This window comes from Cavia porcellus, unplaced genomic scaffold (genome assembly GCF_034190915.1).
Source record: "Cavia porcellus strain 051 isolate PalLab524CR breed Dunkin Hartley unplaced genomic scaffold, mCavPor4.1 scaffold_1, whole genome shotgun sequence".
Classification (NCBI taxonomy): Eukaryota; Metazoa; Chordata; class Mammalia; order Rodentia; family Caviidae; genus Cavia; species Cavia porcellus.
Genome location: NW_026947484.1, coordinates 201652257 through 201671053, shown reverse-complemented (window position 1 = coordinate 201671053; position 18797 = coordinate 201652257). Strand labels below are relative to the sequence as shown.

Here is an 18797-nt window from a genome sequence, read left to right as displayed (position 1 = left end):
CGTTGCCCTGTGGCAGATGTCAGGACCCACAGAGGTGCTGGGTGGTCCCTGCCCACCCCGGTGGGATCCAATCTGCCCGAGAAGCTGCTGTCCAGCCTGAGCTGCTGTGGACTCAGGGCTGAGTTGGCCAGGGAGGGAGTCCTGCTGGACAGTCACCACACAGCAGCACTGCCCGGTCCCCAACCCTGGTGTTGAGGAAACAGTGAGCACGGGCCACACTTGCTGGGTGGGACTCTGGCTGGGCAGGCAGGAGCCACCAGCAACCCGGCAAGCAGAGTATGGCGCGAGGATTCCAGCCTCACCGGCTGCTGCCTCGCCAGGTCCAGGGCCTCCCCGTCACTCACCTGGTTTCTGATCTGCCGATGCATTCGGTCCTTCTTCACCTGCAGGGCCTCGAAGGCCGCCTTCTGCATCGAGCTCTGAAATAGAGATCACATCTGGTCACTCAGTGCATGTCCCCTCTGTGGCTTTTCCCTCAGGCCAGCTGGGGAAACAAGATCTCCCTGAAAAATGCCTTAAGTGAGAGACCTGTGAGTTAAGAGCAGCCTGGGCTACAGAGTGAGTTCAAGTCCAGCCTGAACCAGGCAGTGAAACCCAAAGAATCGAAGGGATCACCAAGGTCCCGGATATAGCTACTCCAGGCTCTCTTGGGTATCTGCACGGTATAGGCTCGGGAGGAAGCTGGCAGAGGGCAGAGGGCAGGAGCCCCAAGCAGGGTAGATTCTGTGACCAGGGCCCTTCATGCTCTCTCTGCCCTCTGGCCCCAGTGGCCTAACATCGGGAAGCCACCTGGGCCACTGTGCTGCCAAGGGTAGGGCTCACCTCCTGTAGGATCTGAGTGATGGCTTTGTTCTGGTCCATCTGCTGCCATGACAGGATCTGCTGGAACCGCTCGTCCATCTCAGCCATGCTGCAGGGAGATAGTAAGTTCACATATGCTGCATACACCATGAGCCCCACTGTATGCGGCTGCCTTGGAGAAGAGCACATGACCGTGTATTCATTCAACAGTGATGACGGGAGCCAGGCTGGTGGCACGAGCCTGTGATCCCAGCTCTCAAAGGAGGCTGAGGCAGGAGGAGCTCAAGGCAACCTGAGTTACACAGTGACTGCACGGAGGAAATGCTCTTGAACTGTGAGCCCCTCAGCTGGCTGGGACAGGGGCACCGTCACCCTGGCTGTGACTGTGCTCAGCTGTCCAGGAGAAAGCTGTGGATTCTGGAACAAACCTGTGATCCTGGTATAGTCTTGCTTTTGTTTCCAGCTAGTAGTTGTTTGTTGGGCCTGAAGTGGTAGGGTTATGCTCATCAGATGCACTAACACTTGTCTAGGTAGCTAGCAGAATTTTCTGATAAGAAAAATTTAAGTCTCAAGGAAGCTGTCAGGGTTTCACTATCAGTAACTGCAGCACCTTGGAAAGCTGAGGCAGGAGGATCACAAGTTTGAGCCCAGACTGGGCAGGTATCAGTGACTTAGTGAGATCCTGTCTCAAAGTAAAAAGTGGCTGGGGACGTAGCTCAGTGGGAAGGCCCAGGGTTCGATCCCCATATCCGCCTCCATGAGGAAGGCTGGGCACCTCTTGTCCCTACAATGTGGCCAAGGCTGAGGTGGCTCAAGAAGGAGATTCTGGCTCCTGGCTCTCATCCGTCCACAGCCCACACCAGCACCCTCAAGCCCTCGCCTGGGACTAGTCTTCCTTACCTTACCTGGAACAGGCCTGCCGGACCAGGCTCTGCCTCTGGGACTCGTAGGCCATCTGGACCAGCCGGCTTTTGCAGCTCTCAGTCAGCATCTGCTGCATGGCGGCTGAGGACAGGGGTGCGGGGTGCGGGGTGCGGGGTGAGGGTGCTGAGAATGGGGCAGCAGCTCCCTGGACCCAGGACAGGCCCCAAGCTCCGCCCTCATCTGCCTGACAGTCACCCTTAAAGAAATGGCAGCTGGCCTCGGACTCACAGCGATTCTCCTGCCTCAGCCTCTCGAACGTTGGGATTATAGGAATGAACCACTAAACCCAGCTAAAAATCATGACTTCTAAAGACAAAATCGACCTGAGCTTGGAAGGCTGACAACCCTAAGCATCGAACAGCAGACACAAGGTCTTCTACAGCGGCGTCACCCAGAAATTCCACGTTTCGGTAAGTATTCTTCCAGTCCACTTTTATACACATTTATGGGTTTTCAAAGATTAAAATGAGAGAACCGAAAGCAGAAATTCACTGGGTGTGCTCAAAATAAATATAAAGGCTGGGGGTGGCCATATGGGGAGGTGTAAGCCTATGAATCTCAGTACTGGGAAGGCAGAGGTGGGAAGGTCTCGAGTTTGAGGCCTGCTGGCTATGTGATAAGACAGCAGGGCCCTGTCTTGAAAATGAAAAACAATCAATGGGCATTAAGAGAAATTAACATGTATCAAACTAAACACTGTTCCCGTCCCTTTTTATGAACATTGCCCTTGTCGGCAGGATGATGTGACAACAATGGTACCAAATAACCAACACCTGCATAGATAATCTATGCTGAGGATTTGGACTTTTTGAAAACTTACTACATGACACTTCAATGAATGTTCTTGCTCAAACACCTGTGTGAACATCTGCTGGTTTGTCTGTTTTCACACAGGGTCTCCCTATGCGGTTCAGGCTGGCCTTGAACTCATTATGCAGCCCAGGCTGGCCTTGAACTCACAGGGATCCTCCTGCCTCAGCCTCCCCAAGTGCAGGGATTACAGATGTGCGCCACCATGCCCAGCTTCCTGATTATATAGGTAAGAACACTGAGGCTCAGGAAAGGGAGAGATTGTGATGTCCCAGGGACCTCGGGCTGCAGTCCTCACTGGGACTCTGAGGCCAAGCTTTACCTGACTGGAAGCCCGGGCTCCTCCACAGGACATGGTCACCCCCTCCAGGGCTAATACAGTGCCCTCCACGTGTGCCCATCAGAGAGGCTGTTACCCGCCCCCCGCCTGTTCTTACAGGGCTTGCGTCCTCCCCATCCTGAGACTCACAGGCGATCTCCCGCCGCCGCAGGTTCTCTGTCTCCTCCTGGGTGATGGCCATCAGCTGCTCCATTCTTATTCTAGGAGAAAATTCCCCCGGTTCATCAGCACACACTGTGCCCACCGGCTGGCCGCCGCCTCTCCCCACAAGGCCTCCGGAGAGCCACCCTGGGGACCCCGTAAACCTTGGTGTGGGACGCCACCATTCCTGAAAGGATGAAGGTCCCTTAGGAATTGCCCAAGGACACCAAGAGCCAAGCACCGACAGGGTCCCCACAGGCAAATGGGAAGGTGCCACAGCACTGGCAACCGAAGGAAGTCAGCTCTCTCGTCCCCTGCCTGTTGGCGATGACCATGTGTTTTGGAAGATGTGTTAGTTCCTCTCCTTCATGTCCTTTGCAAACTTCCCTCAAAAAGAGTCACAGAAGCAGGACATGGTGTCCCATGCCTGTAATCCTAGCACTCAGAAGGCTGAGGCAGGAGGATGGCTAAGTTTGAGGTCAGCCTCGGCTACAAAGTAAGTTCAAGGCCAGCCTGAACTGCAGAGCAAGACCCTATCTCAAAAAACAAAAAACAAAATGAAAAAAAAAATCATATAAGTTTAGTGTAGTGATATACATCTATAATCACAGCAATCTGGGAGGCTGAGGCAGGAGGATCTGAAGTCTTGAGCATAACCTGGGCAATTTAGTGATTTAGAAAGACTCTGTCAAAAAAAAAAAAATTTCTTTTAATGGGTTGCAGATGCAGCTCAATGCAAAGGCCTTGGCTTCAATTCCCTAGTATTAAAAAAAAAAAAATCACATAACCATCAGGGTACATTCAGGGGCCACACACTGACATCTTTATAATTACAAAAGACTTTACTGATACAGGCCTACTTAAAAAATGTTACGAGAAAATTACACCGTGCACTGCTTTCTGGCTATTACAAATAATGAGTTTGTTCTGCCATGTAAATATATCTGTGATTATAACCAGAAATTTATCCCTATAACCCCAGTACTCAAGAGGCTGAGACAGGACAATCACTTTGAGTTTGAGGCCAGCCTGGGCTACATAGTGAGACCCTGTCTCAAAAACAAAACAGGAAACCTGGAGGTGGTTTTGCATCTACAGGAGGATATATGTAGGTTATGTACAAACACTTTCCTGTTTTTTACTTAAAGGACTTGAACATCTGGGTTTAATAACCTCAGGAATCCCCTTCAGATTCCAAGGCATAAATGTATTACATTATTTTTCTTTCCATAAATGTGAGGTTTTCCTATCTTTTTCTTTAACAGAGTCTCACTATGTAGCCCAGGCTGACCTCTAGCTTGTGGCAACCCTCCCGTCTCAGCCTCACAAGTGCTGAAATCACAGTACGCTGCCATGCGCGACCATTTTTTCCAACTTTTTATACAAGCAATAATCTACATGGTCCATCGAGCCTCACTCACACTGATTTCTTTCTGGAGTGCACTGCATTGCAGCCTGGAAGCCTGGTTCTTTCCGCCTCAATGCTCTCTAAGGGGACTTCTGGGCAACCTCCTGGTGCACCCCTCAGAAGAGTGGCAGCCAGGCTCCCCAAACCGCTCCCTCTGAAGGATTCTTACCGTTCATTTTCCAACGACTTCAGAATCTCAGAACTTTGTTTTTGCCTGAGGAGAAAACCAGAGAAGGTCCCTGGGTCACCTGGGAGCAGCACAGCCACTCACCTCACTGCGCTGACCGTGGCCGGGCGGGGACACTGGGGATGGCCTGGGAGTCCATCTCCTCTGGCCACTACGCCACTCCAAGACCCAGGTTTCTTCAACCATGAATGGGTATAAAAGTAACCCATGAAGGGCTGTGGATTTAGCTCAATGGCATAAGTGCCTGCTTTGCAAGCACATAGTCATGAATTTGATTTTTTGTACCAAAAACAAAAAACCACGAACCTGGGCATGGTGGTACATGTTAGTAATCCCAGCACTCAGAAGGCTGAGGCAAGAGGATCACTGCAAGTTCGAGACCAGCCTGGGCTACAAAGTGAGCCAAGGCTAACCTGAACTGCACAGCAAGACCCTGTCTCAAAAAGAACAAAACAAAACACCCATAATACGGAGATAAAAGTAAACAAGTGAACAAACCGTGTGGGTCATATGTAAAGAGTGACCAAGAAAATCTACACAAGGGGTTTGGCACAATAGCACTCAGCTGGGCTATGGTAGTGCAGCCCTGTAATCCCAGCACTCGGGAGGCTGAGGCGGGAAGATTGCTGCGTGTTCAAGGTCAGCCTGGGTTACATAGCAAGGCCCTGTCTCAAAAACAAAAACAGCACCTAAGAGATGGTCCTTGTCCTAAACTCAGTCAGGCGCTCTGTAACTGACAGGTGACAGAGGATCTGGTGACCCAGGGACAGAAAGAAGGCAGCGTGAAGCAGCAGGGGATGGAACAATTGCCTGTTTCTGAAATCTCCCAATGAGAGAGCTGAGAGACCCTCCCTCAGAGACCTCAGGCTTCTTGAGATCTCTTCCTTCTTGTGACCCCTTCCTCCCCCGTCTCATCAGGACCCGCTTAGGACAGAATTTGTTAAGCTCAATATCATTCTAGGGTGAAGGGCTGACTACAGGCAAGGGGATATTGGGTCAGTGATCTCCAGTAGTCCAGAGGTGGCCGGGGAGACAGAGGTGGCGGCCTCCATGTGGGCCCGGGAAGAGCCTCCCGCGGGCCGGGCCTTGCTGGGCACTGACCTCCGATTCTCCTGCAGCAGCTTCTGGATCCGGCCGGTGACGCTCTGCTCGGCCTCTTTCAGCTGCTGCAGCAGCCGCTGCCGCTCGCCGTCCAGGTAGCGCTGGTGCTCGCTCAGGCCCTGCTCCAGCCGGGATTGCTCCTGTGGCAGAAGGCGGGGTCAGAGCGGCGGGACAGGATGCTGGGGCTCACGGATCCTTGCCTGCCCAGGCCCAGGCCACACGGTGCAGGTCTGCAGGTGGCCGGATCCGGCTCTCCCTTCCCCTTGGCCACAGGCAGACGCACCTCCCGGAGCGTCTGCAGGACCTCATCCTTCTGGATGTGGCTCTGGCGCAGCAGCTGCGCGTGTTGCCGCTGCCCCAGCTCCAGGCGCCGCTCAAACTCCAGTTTCTCTAGCATCTTCTGCTCCTGCGGAGAGGCAGAGCTTGATGAGCCGAGGCTGGGCCGCGGACACCAGCAGGTAGGAGCCAGGGAGGGGGAGGCGCTTTCTTACCTTCCGCTTCTCGTAGTCGGAGAACTTATTCTGGGGAAGGAGAGACAGACACCAGTCAGGGTACTGGGCAGCATGGCTCTCACTGGCACATGCTCCAGAGTCCCCAGTACCCTGGCTCCCTGCCCACCCCAACTGCTGCATCACAGCAGGACGTGGGTCAGTGGCCTGGAAAGGAGGGGGTTCCGGGGGATCCCAGGATAAGAACACACGGCTGGGCACTGGGGGCCCAGACTGTACTGAGAGCTAGCACAGGGCAGCCCTGGGGCTCCGAAAAGAAAACCAAGAAGCCAGGTGTGGAAGGGCAAATATAAGTGTAATCCCAGCACCAGGAAGCTGAGGTAGGAGGACTTCAGAGTTGAGAGGCCAGCCTGAGCTAGAGGCCTTTCCCCTATCTCCGGCTAGGGATTTAGGTTTGTGGCATAAGCGCCTGCCTGGCAAGTGCAAGGTCATGGGTTCAATCCCCAGTACCTAAATAAATAAACAAATATTTTAAAAAATAGAGAGACCCTGTCTCAAAAACAAAAAAAGAACTCACTGAAAGACAAAAGGTCAAACACACAGGTGGCTGGTGCTCCCTGTGACTGTTACCCTGTCTCTTCCCCTGGCTGTCGGAGGCCCCTGGATTGTGAGCCTTGGCCAGGACACAGAGGAAGGCAGCACAGGCAGCTGTGCTGCTCCCGCTGACCATCATGGACCGATCCACCTGTAACCCATCATGGGCAGGAGAGGCCCCAGCCAGGTTGCCCAGGTAACAGCTCCTGTTCCAGTTGCTTTTGTCCCTTAGAAACAGCTGATCACTGAGATGCACGCTGTAAAAACCAGTCCCCCACTAACAAGCCATTCTGCCTCTGTGCTTCCTGCTTGCTTACCCCACATAAGCCCAAGACCACCCGAGATCAGGGCCCGGTATTTTGGGACTGATCCCAATCAGCACCCATGCACATAAAATAAATCTGCTGCCAACCTCTGGGTGTGGCTCTGGAGTTTCCGCCTACCTTTGCATCGGCACTGTGTTCAGTGCTACGGAAGACAAGCAGTGCACGCCCAGGAGGGGTCACTGAGGGCCCAAGGGGCCTGGAGCCTCTCAGAGGACTCGGGGTTTCCATGGAGCCCCAGAGGGGAAGGCTGGTGAGGGAGCGAGCCAGGGGAGGCCTTGGAAACCAGGCTGAGCCTGTGGGCCTGAGCGGGGTGGGATCCGGAGTGTGGAGGAATCTCTGACACATGCACAGACAGACAGACAGATGGACACGTGTGTGCCACCAGGCAGGCTCGCCTTACCTGCCACTCGGCCTCCTCCCTCGAGAACCTGTCTGGGGGTCTGTCGGGGCTGTCCCGCACACTGTCCGCTCCATCTTGCTCCAGCACTGGCAGCAGGTACTGAGAGGGGGGGTAGTACTCCAGCCCAGACTCTGCAGGAATGGGACACACGGTGGCAGCAGGGACCCAGAGCTGCCTAGCCTGCTGCTCTCCTCCTCCCTACACCAGGCCCTCTGTCAAGTCACTGTTCTCTCCCAGGCGTGGGGACAGGCAATGTCAGGCTCAGCCTTGAGCATCCAGACGAGGACGGGAACAGAAAAGGCCAGGTCAGCCCAGAGGTGTGGTTGTGGGGTCCGGTCGTCCCCACAGCTTCCTCTGGGCATGAAGCCAGGCCGGAGGTGCCAACTGTGTCCCACCCCTGATGTTTCTGGTTGCACTGTGTTTACTGTCAGTGTGAAAGCACCAGGACCTGGGCTCTGCAGTGTGTATTGTAACTGCCTCCTTCCATGTTGATGGAAGTCACCTGCCCTGCCCCTTGGAAGGTTGCAAACAAGCCGTTCGTAAGAAATCCTAAAGTGAGACGCTGTTAAAATACCCAGGTAAATGACATTACTATAATAGGCTCTGCTGTTCATCAGCATAGTGGATTTGATCCTCAGACCCTTTGTGTGTGTGTGCAGGGCTGGAGATGCAGTAGGAGCGCTTACCAAGGAGCCACGCCCAAGGCCCAGACCAGCAGGCTCGGGGTGTATGTGTGTGGGTTTTTGAGACAAAGTTTCACTTGGTGGCCCAGTCTGGTCTCGAACTTGTGGCAACCCTCCTGCCTCAGCCTCCCAAGTTAGCCAGGCTGTCCTTGATGATATTCCTCAGGGGAACGGGAACAGAGGGCTTGTGACCCCACACCTTCCTGCTGGGTACGTAGCTCAGCACAGGTTCACCTCAGGCAGAGTTCTGACCAGTATTAGCCACTGAGCTAAATCCCCAGCCCCCAGTATTATTTTCTGAGATGAGTCTCTCGAGGTTGCCCACACTGGTCCTGAACTCCAGGACTTGAGTGAGTTTCCTGCCTCAGCCTCCTAAGGGCTGGTATCACAGCCATGGGCTGCACACCTATTGGAAGCTAAGCTTTTCAAGTTCCTGTTGCTTCCTCTTCTTTGCTAATTCTTGGTATTATAGTTCAATTTGGGTCATTTTGGTGGGTGTGCAAAGTATTTCTTCGCAGGATTTTTTTTTTTTTTTTTTGAGGGGAGTGATGGGACAGGATTTTACTACTTAGATAGGGTGGTTTAGCGCTCACTATGTAGCCTGGGGTGGGCTGGAAATCCCAATGATCCTCCTGCTCAGCCTCCTGAATGCTGGGATTATAGGCATGTGCCACCATGCCTGGCTTTTCAGTTTTAGTCTTTTCCTGTTGATTAAAATGATACGCAGCTCTATTTTCAAATACTACAGGCCATCAGGACATTCTCTCATGTAAGATTCCTAGGCACGTCTCTTGACAGCATATATGTGTCCTGCAAATGTCCTTCATGTCCTTAAATGGCATCTTTAGGAGATCCACCCACTACAGAATTGTTTCTGTATTAAAGTAACTGTCGGGCTGGGGATTTAGGTCAGTAGCACAAGCGCCTGTCTGGCAAGCTTGAGGTCATGAGTTCGATCCTCATATGAAAAAAAAAAAAGCAACTGTCCACTTCTGCTCCTCTGCTGTGGGGCACTTTTGCCGTGAATCTGAGGACACATGTGACTCTTGCGTGTGTGCCGAAAGCCCCATGGGGTCAGGACCCCTGCATGCCAATGTCTGACCTGTGGAGGTGAGCCACACCCTGGGCCCCACCTGTGACTGTTTCCCCATTTGATAGCCCACGGTGCCCGTTCCCTGAGCAGCCAGGCTGGCCCAGGGTGGCCTTCAGAGGTGGCGGTCTGCCATTACCTTTGCAGAGGAACTGCTGGATGGCTGCAGTGCCATTGCTGCACACCTCCGGCGGCGGGAAAACCATGGCCAGGGCGTCAAGGCTCAGCGTCTGCAGACACAGGGGCCCTTTACCTCGAGGGTCACAGTGGGGGGTGACATGATCAGAATGGCCCCACCTGACTCGTGTGGGTACTATGGCCTGCTCCCCAGCCCTAGCTCTGGGGCACACAGCAGGCAGGTGGCAAGCGCCCAGCCAGGGTATTTGGGCAAATTGTGATGTGTGAAAGAAACTCAGGGAGCGCAGCACGAGCCTGACTGCAGGTGTGTAATTAGACACAGAAAAATCTGGAGGTGAAGTGCACCTGCTGGGGGGGGGGGGACCTGAGGGCAGACACCCAGCTCAGGAAGCCGAGGCCAAGGTGGATTTGGTCACACCGACACACCTCAAGTGCGTGGTGGCCCAGGTGGCCCATGGTTCCTAACAGAGGACCAACTGTTTCCATGGAAGTGGCGTTGGATACTGCTGCTCTAACGTCATCCCAATCCCAGCCCAGCATGGCCCGCTGTGTGTCCTTGGGCAGGTCAGTGTCACACACAGTGTCACAGTGTTCCAGCTGAGACCTGGGGTGTCGCTCAAGGCCTCACATATTCAGAGGTGGGGTATTATTAAGTTTTACGTTTGGGTTTTTTTCAAGATAAGGCTTTCAACTGGACCAGGGATATAGCACCTGCCTGGCAAATACAAGGTCCTAAGTTTAATCCCTGATACAAAAAAAAAAAAAAAAAAAAAGAAGTCAAGATAGGGCCTCACTATGTAGCCTGGGCCTCACAGAAATCTGCCTGCCACAGCCTCCATAACGCCAGCATTACAGGCGTGCACCATATGCCTGCTTTCAGACTGTGTTTCTAGGGGACTGGATTATGGGGTGCAGAGGATTAATCCAAGCCGAGGGTGTGGTTGGGGGTGGGGAAGCGTAGGGCGGTCACTAAGGATGACCCGGGAGGGTGAATTGCCCTCCCCGATCCTCCACTCTTCTCTCCTTCCTGGCTGCCTTGGTGTGGGCAGCCTTCCTCGGGCAGGCCCTCGTGTAAGTAGTGCTGCTGGGCATGGTGCCATGTACCTGTAATCCCAGCTCTCCAGGAGGCTGAGGCAGGAGGATGGCCATGAGTTCCTGGTTATGAAATGAACAGCTTACTGGCCTTCTTGTAGAGCTGGGGTGGAACATGCCAGGACTGTGCTCTACCACTGAGCTGCACCCCCCTCTCAGAGCACCTACTAAACATCTGAGGGTAGCTTCAGCATCAGGAAAGTGTGTGGCTGGATGTGGTGTGGCTCACACCTGTAATCCCAGCACTCAGGAGGCTGAGGCAGGAGGATCTCTGTGAGTGTGAAGCACCGTATCTCAAAAATCAAAAGGACTGGGCTGGGGATTTAGCTCAGCGGCATAAGCACATGCCCTGCAAGCAGGCAGTCGTGAGTTCGATCCCTGGTACCGGAAAAAAAAAAAAAAATCAAAAGGATTAGGACCACGTTGTCTAACATGGCAGCTGCTTAGCACATATGGCTGTTCCACTATAGATTCACTAAAATTCAAGAAAATCACTTAGTTCCTTGGTCACATTAGGCAATTTCAGGCTACCATTGTGGCCACCAACTGGGACAGCACAGTCATGGAACATCCCCATCACCACAGGACTTCCTGTGGACAGCCCAGGAAGACGAACCTGCTTGGGCCTGGGGGACCCCCAGCACTGGTGCTCGGCTGGAAGACAAGGCTGGCCACGTGCCTGGGCCAGCCTCTGCTCATTGCCAGCTCTGACGTCACACTCAGCAGTCAGGTTGTGACAGGAAACCACTGACGGGATTGAGCTCTGGAGCCCCAGGCCAGCCTGTCCTCACTGCCAGGGAGACGGACGTGTGCAGAATGAACAGCATGGACATGGGGTCCAGGTGGGCTCGTCTGCGGCCTCACTCTCGCTGACTAGCTTGTGGCCTTATGCAAGCTCCATGAACTGCCTGTGCCTCAGTTTCTTCATCTGTAAAGTGGCATGACAGTGTTTCCCTCACAGGACTTGGGGGAAGACTCAGTGGCTGGCCGTGGAGTGCCAGCTAAATGTGAAGCCCCCTCGGCCGTGACTCTGACAGTCCACTGTCCCCGGGGCCGGCCCATGCCAGAATCTGACATGAGCTGTTCCCTAATTTCAGATGCTGAAGTCCTAAGCTTCATATCTTGGGACGTACCTGTGTTTGGAGACAGGTGAGGCCCTAGTCTAGAATAGCTGTTATCCTGTTCTTTCTCTCTCTCATTTTTCTTCCTCCCCCCCGCCATGTGTTTTGAGACAGGGCTGTAATGTAGTTCAGCCTGGCCTTGAACTCAGCAGTCCTCCTGCCTCAGCCTCCTGGGTGCTGGGATTACAGTGCGCAGACCATGGGCCACAACTTTCATTAAGCACCATCTTGGCACCATTCTCCTCCTTCTAGATGTGTGGCAGTCACAGTGACATGGCTGCATGTGGTCACGCCCTGGTCTCTCTGCACGCTCCTAAGCACTATACCTCGGAGGCCTGGGGAGTGAGCACCCCATGAGAAATGGGGGTGTTCAGAGAGCCCCACTGACCTCCAGCGTCCGGACGTGAGCCAGCATCTGCGGCAGCCTCTTAATCCCATTTTCACTGATGTCCAGGGTGCGCAGGCTTTGGAGCTCCCCCAGGGTGTCGGGCAGCTCCTTCAGCTTATTGTCTGGAGAGACCCCAATGGAGAGCTCAGTGCCCCCAAACCTGGCCCCATTTCCTGTCCAATATCTCCAGGACTTGGGGACTAGGAACAGGCAGCTGCTGCTGGATGACTCTGGACAACCAACTTGGCTCCCTGGGCCCTGGTTTCTGCATCTGTAAGCTGGGGACAACCCTGCTATGCCTGGCCGCTGGCTGCTCACCGACATGCAGGTGCCTGTCGCTGCATGTGACACTCAGGGTGACTGCTGAGCCCCGCCATGGTTCTTGCCCTGCCAGTCCATTTGAGGTCATGGACCTGAGTGACCAAGTCTCAGCCTGGCTGTGACTGCCAATGCCCCCCGCCCTGCCAAGGGCTACCAGGAATCCTGGTTACCATGGAGACACACTGATGGCTCCCAGGCAGGGCACCCTAAGGGAAGGACTGGGACAGTCCAGAGCTCGCCAGGGTCATGAGGACAGGGCACCCTGGCTGCCTACCTTTCACGTTGAGGGTCTGGAGCTGGGCCAGGTTCCCAATGGAACGAGGCAGATATGTCAGTTGGTTTCTTTCCACATTCAACACCTAGGAAAGAACAAGAGATGACACGAGAGGCCACACACAGACAGCAGTGACTCCGAAGCTCCCTCCCTGCTGCTCCAGGGCCAGTGCCCCCTGGGCACTGCACGCAGCAGCCTTTCTTCTTCCTGTGAGCCCTGCAAGGGAGGGACAGATTGGGGATCATCAAACACAGGGCCTTTGCACTGGGCTACATTCCCAGCCCTTTTTGTGTTTTATCATGAGACAGGGTCTTCATAGCTCACTAAGTTGCCTAGGCTGGGCCAAACTTGTGATCCTCTTGCCTCAGCCTCCCAGAGTGCTGGAATTACAGGGATGCCCCAGCACCCCCGATAGAAGAAGGTCCAGCTTGTTATGATCCCATTTGAAAGATGAAGAGGAAGAAGGGGCCAGCAGGGCCAGGGGCTGGGCAGGCAGTGCACTCAGGCTCTGGCTCGGGCAGAAAGGAGCCCCAAGGTCATGACCTTGGGGACTGAGGACTGAGGGACTGGGGAGGGCAGGAAACCACACTGAGCAGCCATTAAAAATTGATACAAAGGGAAGCTAAGTGGCCACTGAACATTTAAATATTCGGATAAATATTTGATGCAGATAAATATTTGATGAACCAAAGGATGTTACAACTTACTGACAGATATCCGCAAAGGCAGCAACTCTAGAAACACAGGCCTATGTTTACAACGTCCCCCGAGATTCCATACCAAGTTATGTATGTGGCTCAAAATGGGGACAGTCACTATTGCTCTGGTCTCCATGTGACCTTGGGCAGGCGACAGTGGTATCTTTCTGGCCCTCTGTTTTTTGTAAAATGTGATAGCATCTCTCTGGTGTGATGGCGCATGCCTGTATTCAGCAGTCAGGAGGCTGAGGCAGGAGAACTGCTGCACATTCAAGGCCAGCCTGGGCTACTAAGTGAGTTCAAGGCCTGCTCTGTTACACAGCGAAAGCCTGCTTCTTCCCCCTGCCCAAGGAACAACTGTGAACCACAGTTAGACCTCCTGGGAAATAAGCAAGGTGGAGAGAGAGGCGCGTAAGGGGGTCCGCTTAGGGAAGACGGAGGATTCCCAGGGACAGCTGGGCTAGGGGTGAAGGAGCCCCCCTCCACAGCCCCAGGAAGTCACCCTAGCAGAAGAGAGAGCTGTAAGGAGAGGCCTCGCCAGGCAGGGACTGAGCACAGAAGGCTTTGGGAGGTGATCACAGAGCTACCACATGGGATCTTGTTTTTTTTTCCTTTTTGGTGTCAGGATGGAATACAGGGCCTGGTACCTGCAAAGCTGGTGTCCCCGCCACAGCCAGTGTACAGGGGTCTTCTGTGTCCTAGTGGCTTTTTCTGTTTTTGTCTTTTTGAGACAGAGTCTTGCTCTGTAGTTGGCTGGCCTTGAGCTTTCTATGTAGCCCAGGCTGGCCTTGGATTTATGCTGATCCTCCTGCCTCAGCTTCCCAAGTGTGCACCATCACACCTGGCTTCCCTGAGTCCTAGAGCAGGAGGTGGCTTTTCAATCTAAATGCTACAGGAGCCTGTCCTTTGCTGTAGAATGTGGGCAACTCTAACACCAGCTTCTCAGGGTGACTGTAAGGCACTTGTCGGACTTAGCTCAGAGCTGGCACAGAGTGGGCATTTCATCAGCGCAGTGACCGCTGCCAACAGGAAGCAGAGAGTCATGAGCCAGTGCAGGGCCTGACAGCCTTAAGATGCAGAGTCACGGGTGCCTTTCACTGTGAAGCTGCAGGAGCTCGTGATGAGTCCCCAAAAGCACAAGCCAGCAATGTGGCAGGGCCCCGACTGCAGCGGGAGGGTGGGGCTGGCCCTGTGCAGCCTGAGTCTGCTGGCGGGACACAGCACCCCGGAACACCTGCCAGGAGTGGGGTCCCCTGTCCCACACCTCACCTGCAGGGCTGTCAGCTGCCCCATGTCATCGGGAAGGGCCGTCAGCTGATTGCTATGCAGATCCAGCACCTGCAGCAGGAAGACACCTGTGAGCCACCCACTGAGGAGCCCCTGGGGCTCCAGGCAACCAGCAGCAGGAGGTGACAGGGGCCAATTCACACCAGCGTCCAAGACCCACCCCCACACCTGCCCTTCCTCTCCCTCTAAATGTCCAGCATTCCCACCTCACTTTCTTTCCCAGGCTGTTACACCATTTCCTTCTTTTAGTTATCAAATATTTATTTTTCACTGTTAAACAAAATACAGTATCCATGTGCTCAAAAGAAAAATGAGCTGAGTCTGGTGATGCACAGCTATAATCCCAGCACTCAAGAGGCTGAGGCAGGAAGGACTCTGTGAATCTGAAGACAGCCTAGGTTATGTAGTTAGTTCAAGGCCAGCCTAAACTGTGTGGCAAGACCCTGATTCAAAAAGCCAGAAAAAAATTGCTTTTTTCAGTACTAGGATTGAACCCAGCATCTCTGTAATGAGCTACATCCCCAGCTCTTTTGATGTTTAGATAGCCTCTCCCTAAGTCACAAAATTGTCCAGACTGGGTTTGAACTTGTGAGTCTCCTGCCTCAGCCTTCTGAGAGTGTGATTACAGATCTAGCCATTTTCTAGTACTTTTTAAACAATGAAAAGAAATACAAAAGACATAGGAGATGTATACATATATATTCATGCACATATATACACAGAACATACATACAAATATATGTATGTATGTATGTATGTATGTATGTATATGTGTGTACCTCCTTTTTTTTAAAGACAGTCTTACTGGGAGTGGTGGTGCATGCCTATAAACCCATCACTTGGAAGGCTGAGGCAAGAGGATCACCATGAGTTTGAGGCCAACCTGGGCTATATAAATGAGTTCAAGGCCAGCCTGTAGTACATAGAAAAACCTTTTCACAAAACAAAACAGACAGGGTCTTATAATGTATTTCAGGCTGGCCTGGGAACTCACCATGTAGCCCAGGTAGGCCTCCTGTCTCAGCTTCCTGTGTGCTGGGATTACAGTGCTGTCACCACACCTGGCTAAAAAAACATATTTTAAGTGTCCTCTTTTCTTTCAGTGCAAAAGTGCTACACGGGCTAGGAATGTCCCTCAGGGGTAAAGTGCATGCCTGCCATGGGTGAGGCCCTGCGTTCTCCATCCCTAGCACCACAACGCCCCAAACTCTAAAAACCAAGCCGTCCACCAGCCAGAGCTCCTCACAGAGAGCTGGGAACTGTACTCTTGTCCCCACTCTCACAAAGTTCCACTGGTGACATCTTACACATACAGTGACTACGCCCGGCTCCTGTCCTGAGGGGACCAACAGTCAAGTTAGAGTCCTCCTATGTCTCTGGGTTTACCTGTTAGCCACATGCTGCGTGGGCACCTTCCTGTCCTTGCTTGGGACCACTATTCCCATGCTGTGCACATCTTGGCAGTTATGAGTTCCAGATTTCCTTTCCACCTGTCACATAAGCCACCGTGTGCTCATGTTTGTCACCCTACAAGCAATGCCCAGCACGCAGAGGTGCTTAGCACACGGTGCTGATCCAATCCCAGACGGACGCTTCCATCTGGGCCCATCTAGCACAGGCTGAGGATACCAGAAGACAGTGGGGGCCTGGTGGCCACTCCAGAGGCCACACAGAATCCCTGCCACCGGAGGGGCCCAGTACCTTGATGGTCACCAGGCTCAGGAGGCTGCAAGATTTGGGCAGCAGGAAGGTGAGCTGGTTTGTATGCACAATCAACACCTGCACAGCAAGGACAGAGACAGGGTTAGGCTGCAGAAGAAGGCAGACAGGAAGGCTGGAGGTGAGGCAGCGCCCCACAGTGCCCCCGGGGCATCTCTCATCTCTGCTGGCCAGACATGCAACGGGGCTGCTGTGAAAATCATGCAACTTCTGAATGTATGATCTGAGGATTTTAATATCTAGAATTTCAAGGATGAAAAGGATTTTGGATGTCTAATTCTATCTTTTATCCTGAGAAATGTTCAGCCTTTCTACTTTTTTCCAAGATAGGGTCTCCCTATGTCATTTAGGCTGGCCTTGAACTCACTATGTAGCCCAGGCTGGCCTCAGACTTGCAGTGGAGCTCCTGCCACAGCCTCCCAGCTGTTGGGATGACAGGTGTGCACAGTTATGCCTCCCCAGGTGTCCTGAGTGTAACTTTCCCCAGCTTCTTCAGTGTGATCTTGAAAAACAGAATGGTAAGGTGTCTGCCTCTGTTGAGATTAAACAAGCCAGTGGACACAGCCTCAGCCTAGGCTGGCACATGGTGTGATACTCCGCCCACATGGTCCATCATTACCCTGGTAGGTGTGGGCTGCTGCTTTAATACGTCCCCAGGTGAGGAGCTCGCTACACTGTTGCTATGGAATCCTTTTCACCCATCTGCATCTGGAGGCTTTGCTTAGGGTACATGAACCCAGGGCACCCAGAGGTGCAGGAGCCACACTACCCTTCTGAAATAGCCCTCATCCCCCTCCTCCCCGAGAGCACTGTTACCACCACACTGCGGTTCATAACTATTTGCTGCCAGATCCACATCCTATGCCTCCGTCTCCGTCGCTCCTGAAATGTCCCAGTACCTCAGAGAGCATAAACTCTGAATGTCCTCATCTCCCAGAGAAAGAAACTGAGATGTTGGTTAGGGAAGTTGCCCAAGGCGACAAAGCCAGTGAAGGGCAGAGCCAAGAGGGACACAGGACTGTCCCCACCCCTGCCGTCCTCACTGTCCTGCAGACCAGGTGTGGGCTGACAGGGTGAGAGCCAAAGAAAGAGAGTCCCAGCCTCCCCTGCATGCTTTAGATACGCAACTCTCTGAACATGGAGCCCAGCTCACCTTCTTCTGTAGAACTTTGCAGGTTGCAAAAGCCCCGAATGGAATCTAGGAGAAGACAGAGAAGAATCAGAGCCTCGTCTCCTGCTGGTCTGAAGTTTGTTCTCTGCGGTGCACGGATGTGAGAGACGGGCAGGGGCTGAGTGAGGGCCCAGGGCCCACAGGAACGCACTCCATTCAGGAGGCCTGGGGAGTGGTGCAGGGCGCGGGCTCAGCCCTCAATAGCTGCTGCCAAGAGGGCGCTCTGCCCGCCCCACCATGACCCTGCCAGGGCCTGCAGAACCCTCCCTCTTCCAGCACCCCAGAAATTTCTGGGTGCATTTTCTAACAAGGCTCCTTGACTCTCAGAGATTATGTTGAGGACAGAAGCTCATCCCAGGTCCTTTAGACAAAATATAACCTAAGGAAACATCTCGTGACTAGTACATCTGGCTTTTTTTTTTTTCAACTTTTTAAAATGATTTCTTGGTATGCTTTAGTATCTATAGTGATCACATTCATCATGGGGAATTTGTATCTGTACATGATATAACTTGATTCTTTTTTATCCCCATCCCCCTTCCACCCCTCTTCTGGATTTCTTTTAAAGCCCCAGTCCACAGCCATCAATCCTGGAGCCATTGGATCTAAGAAGACAGGAAAAATCAATTTCACAGCACCCCCCCCAGCCCTCGGTTTACCTCTGTGAGCTCGCATTTAGAGATGTCGAGAATGTCATCTGCTCCCGCTTCTTTTGCCTGAGGAGCAAAAGAATATTGGTTTATTTATTGCATGGTTCTGGGGGTGGAACCGGGGCCTTGAGCACGGTAGGCAAGAAATCTCTCACTGAGCTACACCCCCATCCCTGAGCACTTATTTTTTTAAGTGTTCAAACGAAACATCCGCGTGGACAAACAAAGCAAAGAAATGCACAAGTAAGGAGCAGCAAGGGACCATAGGCATGGCTGGTTCCCTAGTCTATCCTGTGATGACCCAATGACCTCTGCTTTCCTGGAGTCTGAGGTCCTGCACGAGAGACAACCCAGCCAGTAACGATGAGTGCACTCAGCTAGAAGGGGACGGGCACTTGGCAGAGGGCAGGGGAGGCAGGTGGCAGGGAGCATGGCAGTGTGGAACCCTACTGCATGGGGCAGAGGGGGAGCTGGGAAGGAGTTGGGGAAACCCACTTCCCCTCACCAGACACATCTGGTACTCCAGGCGTTTCCGAGCCTCCTCACTGGGTTTCCGCTTCCGGAAGAACAGCGGCATCTTTTCCTTTTCCCAGAGCGACTTTTAAGACTCTGGGGCACAGGAGAGAAGTTAGCACCTAGGGACCAGTGACAGCCCCTGATACCCAGGACAGGCAGCACAGTAAC

General features: G+C 53.2%; 1 protein-coding gene across 9 annotated transcripts in view; it reads right to left on the bottom strand.

The window, feature by feature from the left end:
• The window catches only part of Lrsam1 (leucine rich repeat and sterile alpha motif containing 1), a 29098-nt gene that overhangs the window by 8190 nt on the left and 2111 nt on the right, over positions 1-18797 (bottom strand). For 5 of the 9 annotated variants that reach the window (XM_023565456.2, XM_023565455.2, XM_013153346.3 and 2 more), the window contains 17 exons: positions 18619-18722; positions 18123-18179; positions 17446-17490; positions 16275-16352; positions 14556-14624; positions 12589-12673; positions 11994-12115; positions 9394-9484; positions 7482-7612; positions 6204-6233; positions 5996-6118; positions 5713-5852; positions 4594-4638; positions 3005-3075; positions 1707-1806; positions 823-910; positions 345-419 (listed from right to left, as the gene is read on the bottom strand). In XM_023565456.2, the coding sequence (XP_023421224.2) occupies positions 345-419; positions 823-910; positions 1707-1806; positions 3005-3075; positions 4594-4638; positions 5713-5852; positions 5996-6118; positions 6204-6233; positions 7482-7612; positions 9394-9484; positions 11994-12115; positions 12589-12673; positions 14556-14624; positions 16275-16352; positions 17446-17490; positions 18123-18179; positions 18619-18690 (1422 nt within the window). In that variant the 5' untranslated portion in view covers positions 18691-18722. Of the gene's footprint in view, positions 1-344; positions 420-822; positions 911-1706; positions 1807-3004; positions 3076-4593; positions 4639-5712; positions 5853-5995; positions 6119-6203; positions 6234-7481; positions 7613-9393; positions 9485-11993; positions 12116-12588; positions 12674-14555; positions 14625-15567; positions 15639-15959; positions 16064-16274; positions 16353-17445; positions 17491-18122; positions 18180-18618; positions 18723-18797 lie in introns of those variants that run through there. The other 4 variants (XM_063227811.1, XM_063227815.1, XM_013153347.3 and 1 more) reach the window with 4 other exon arrangements.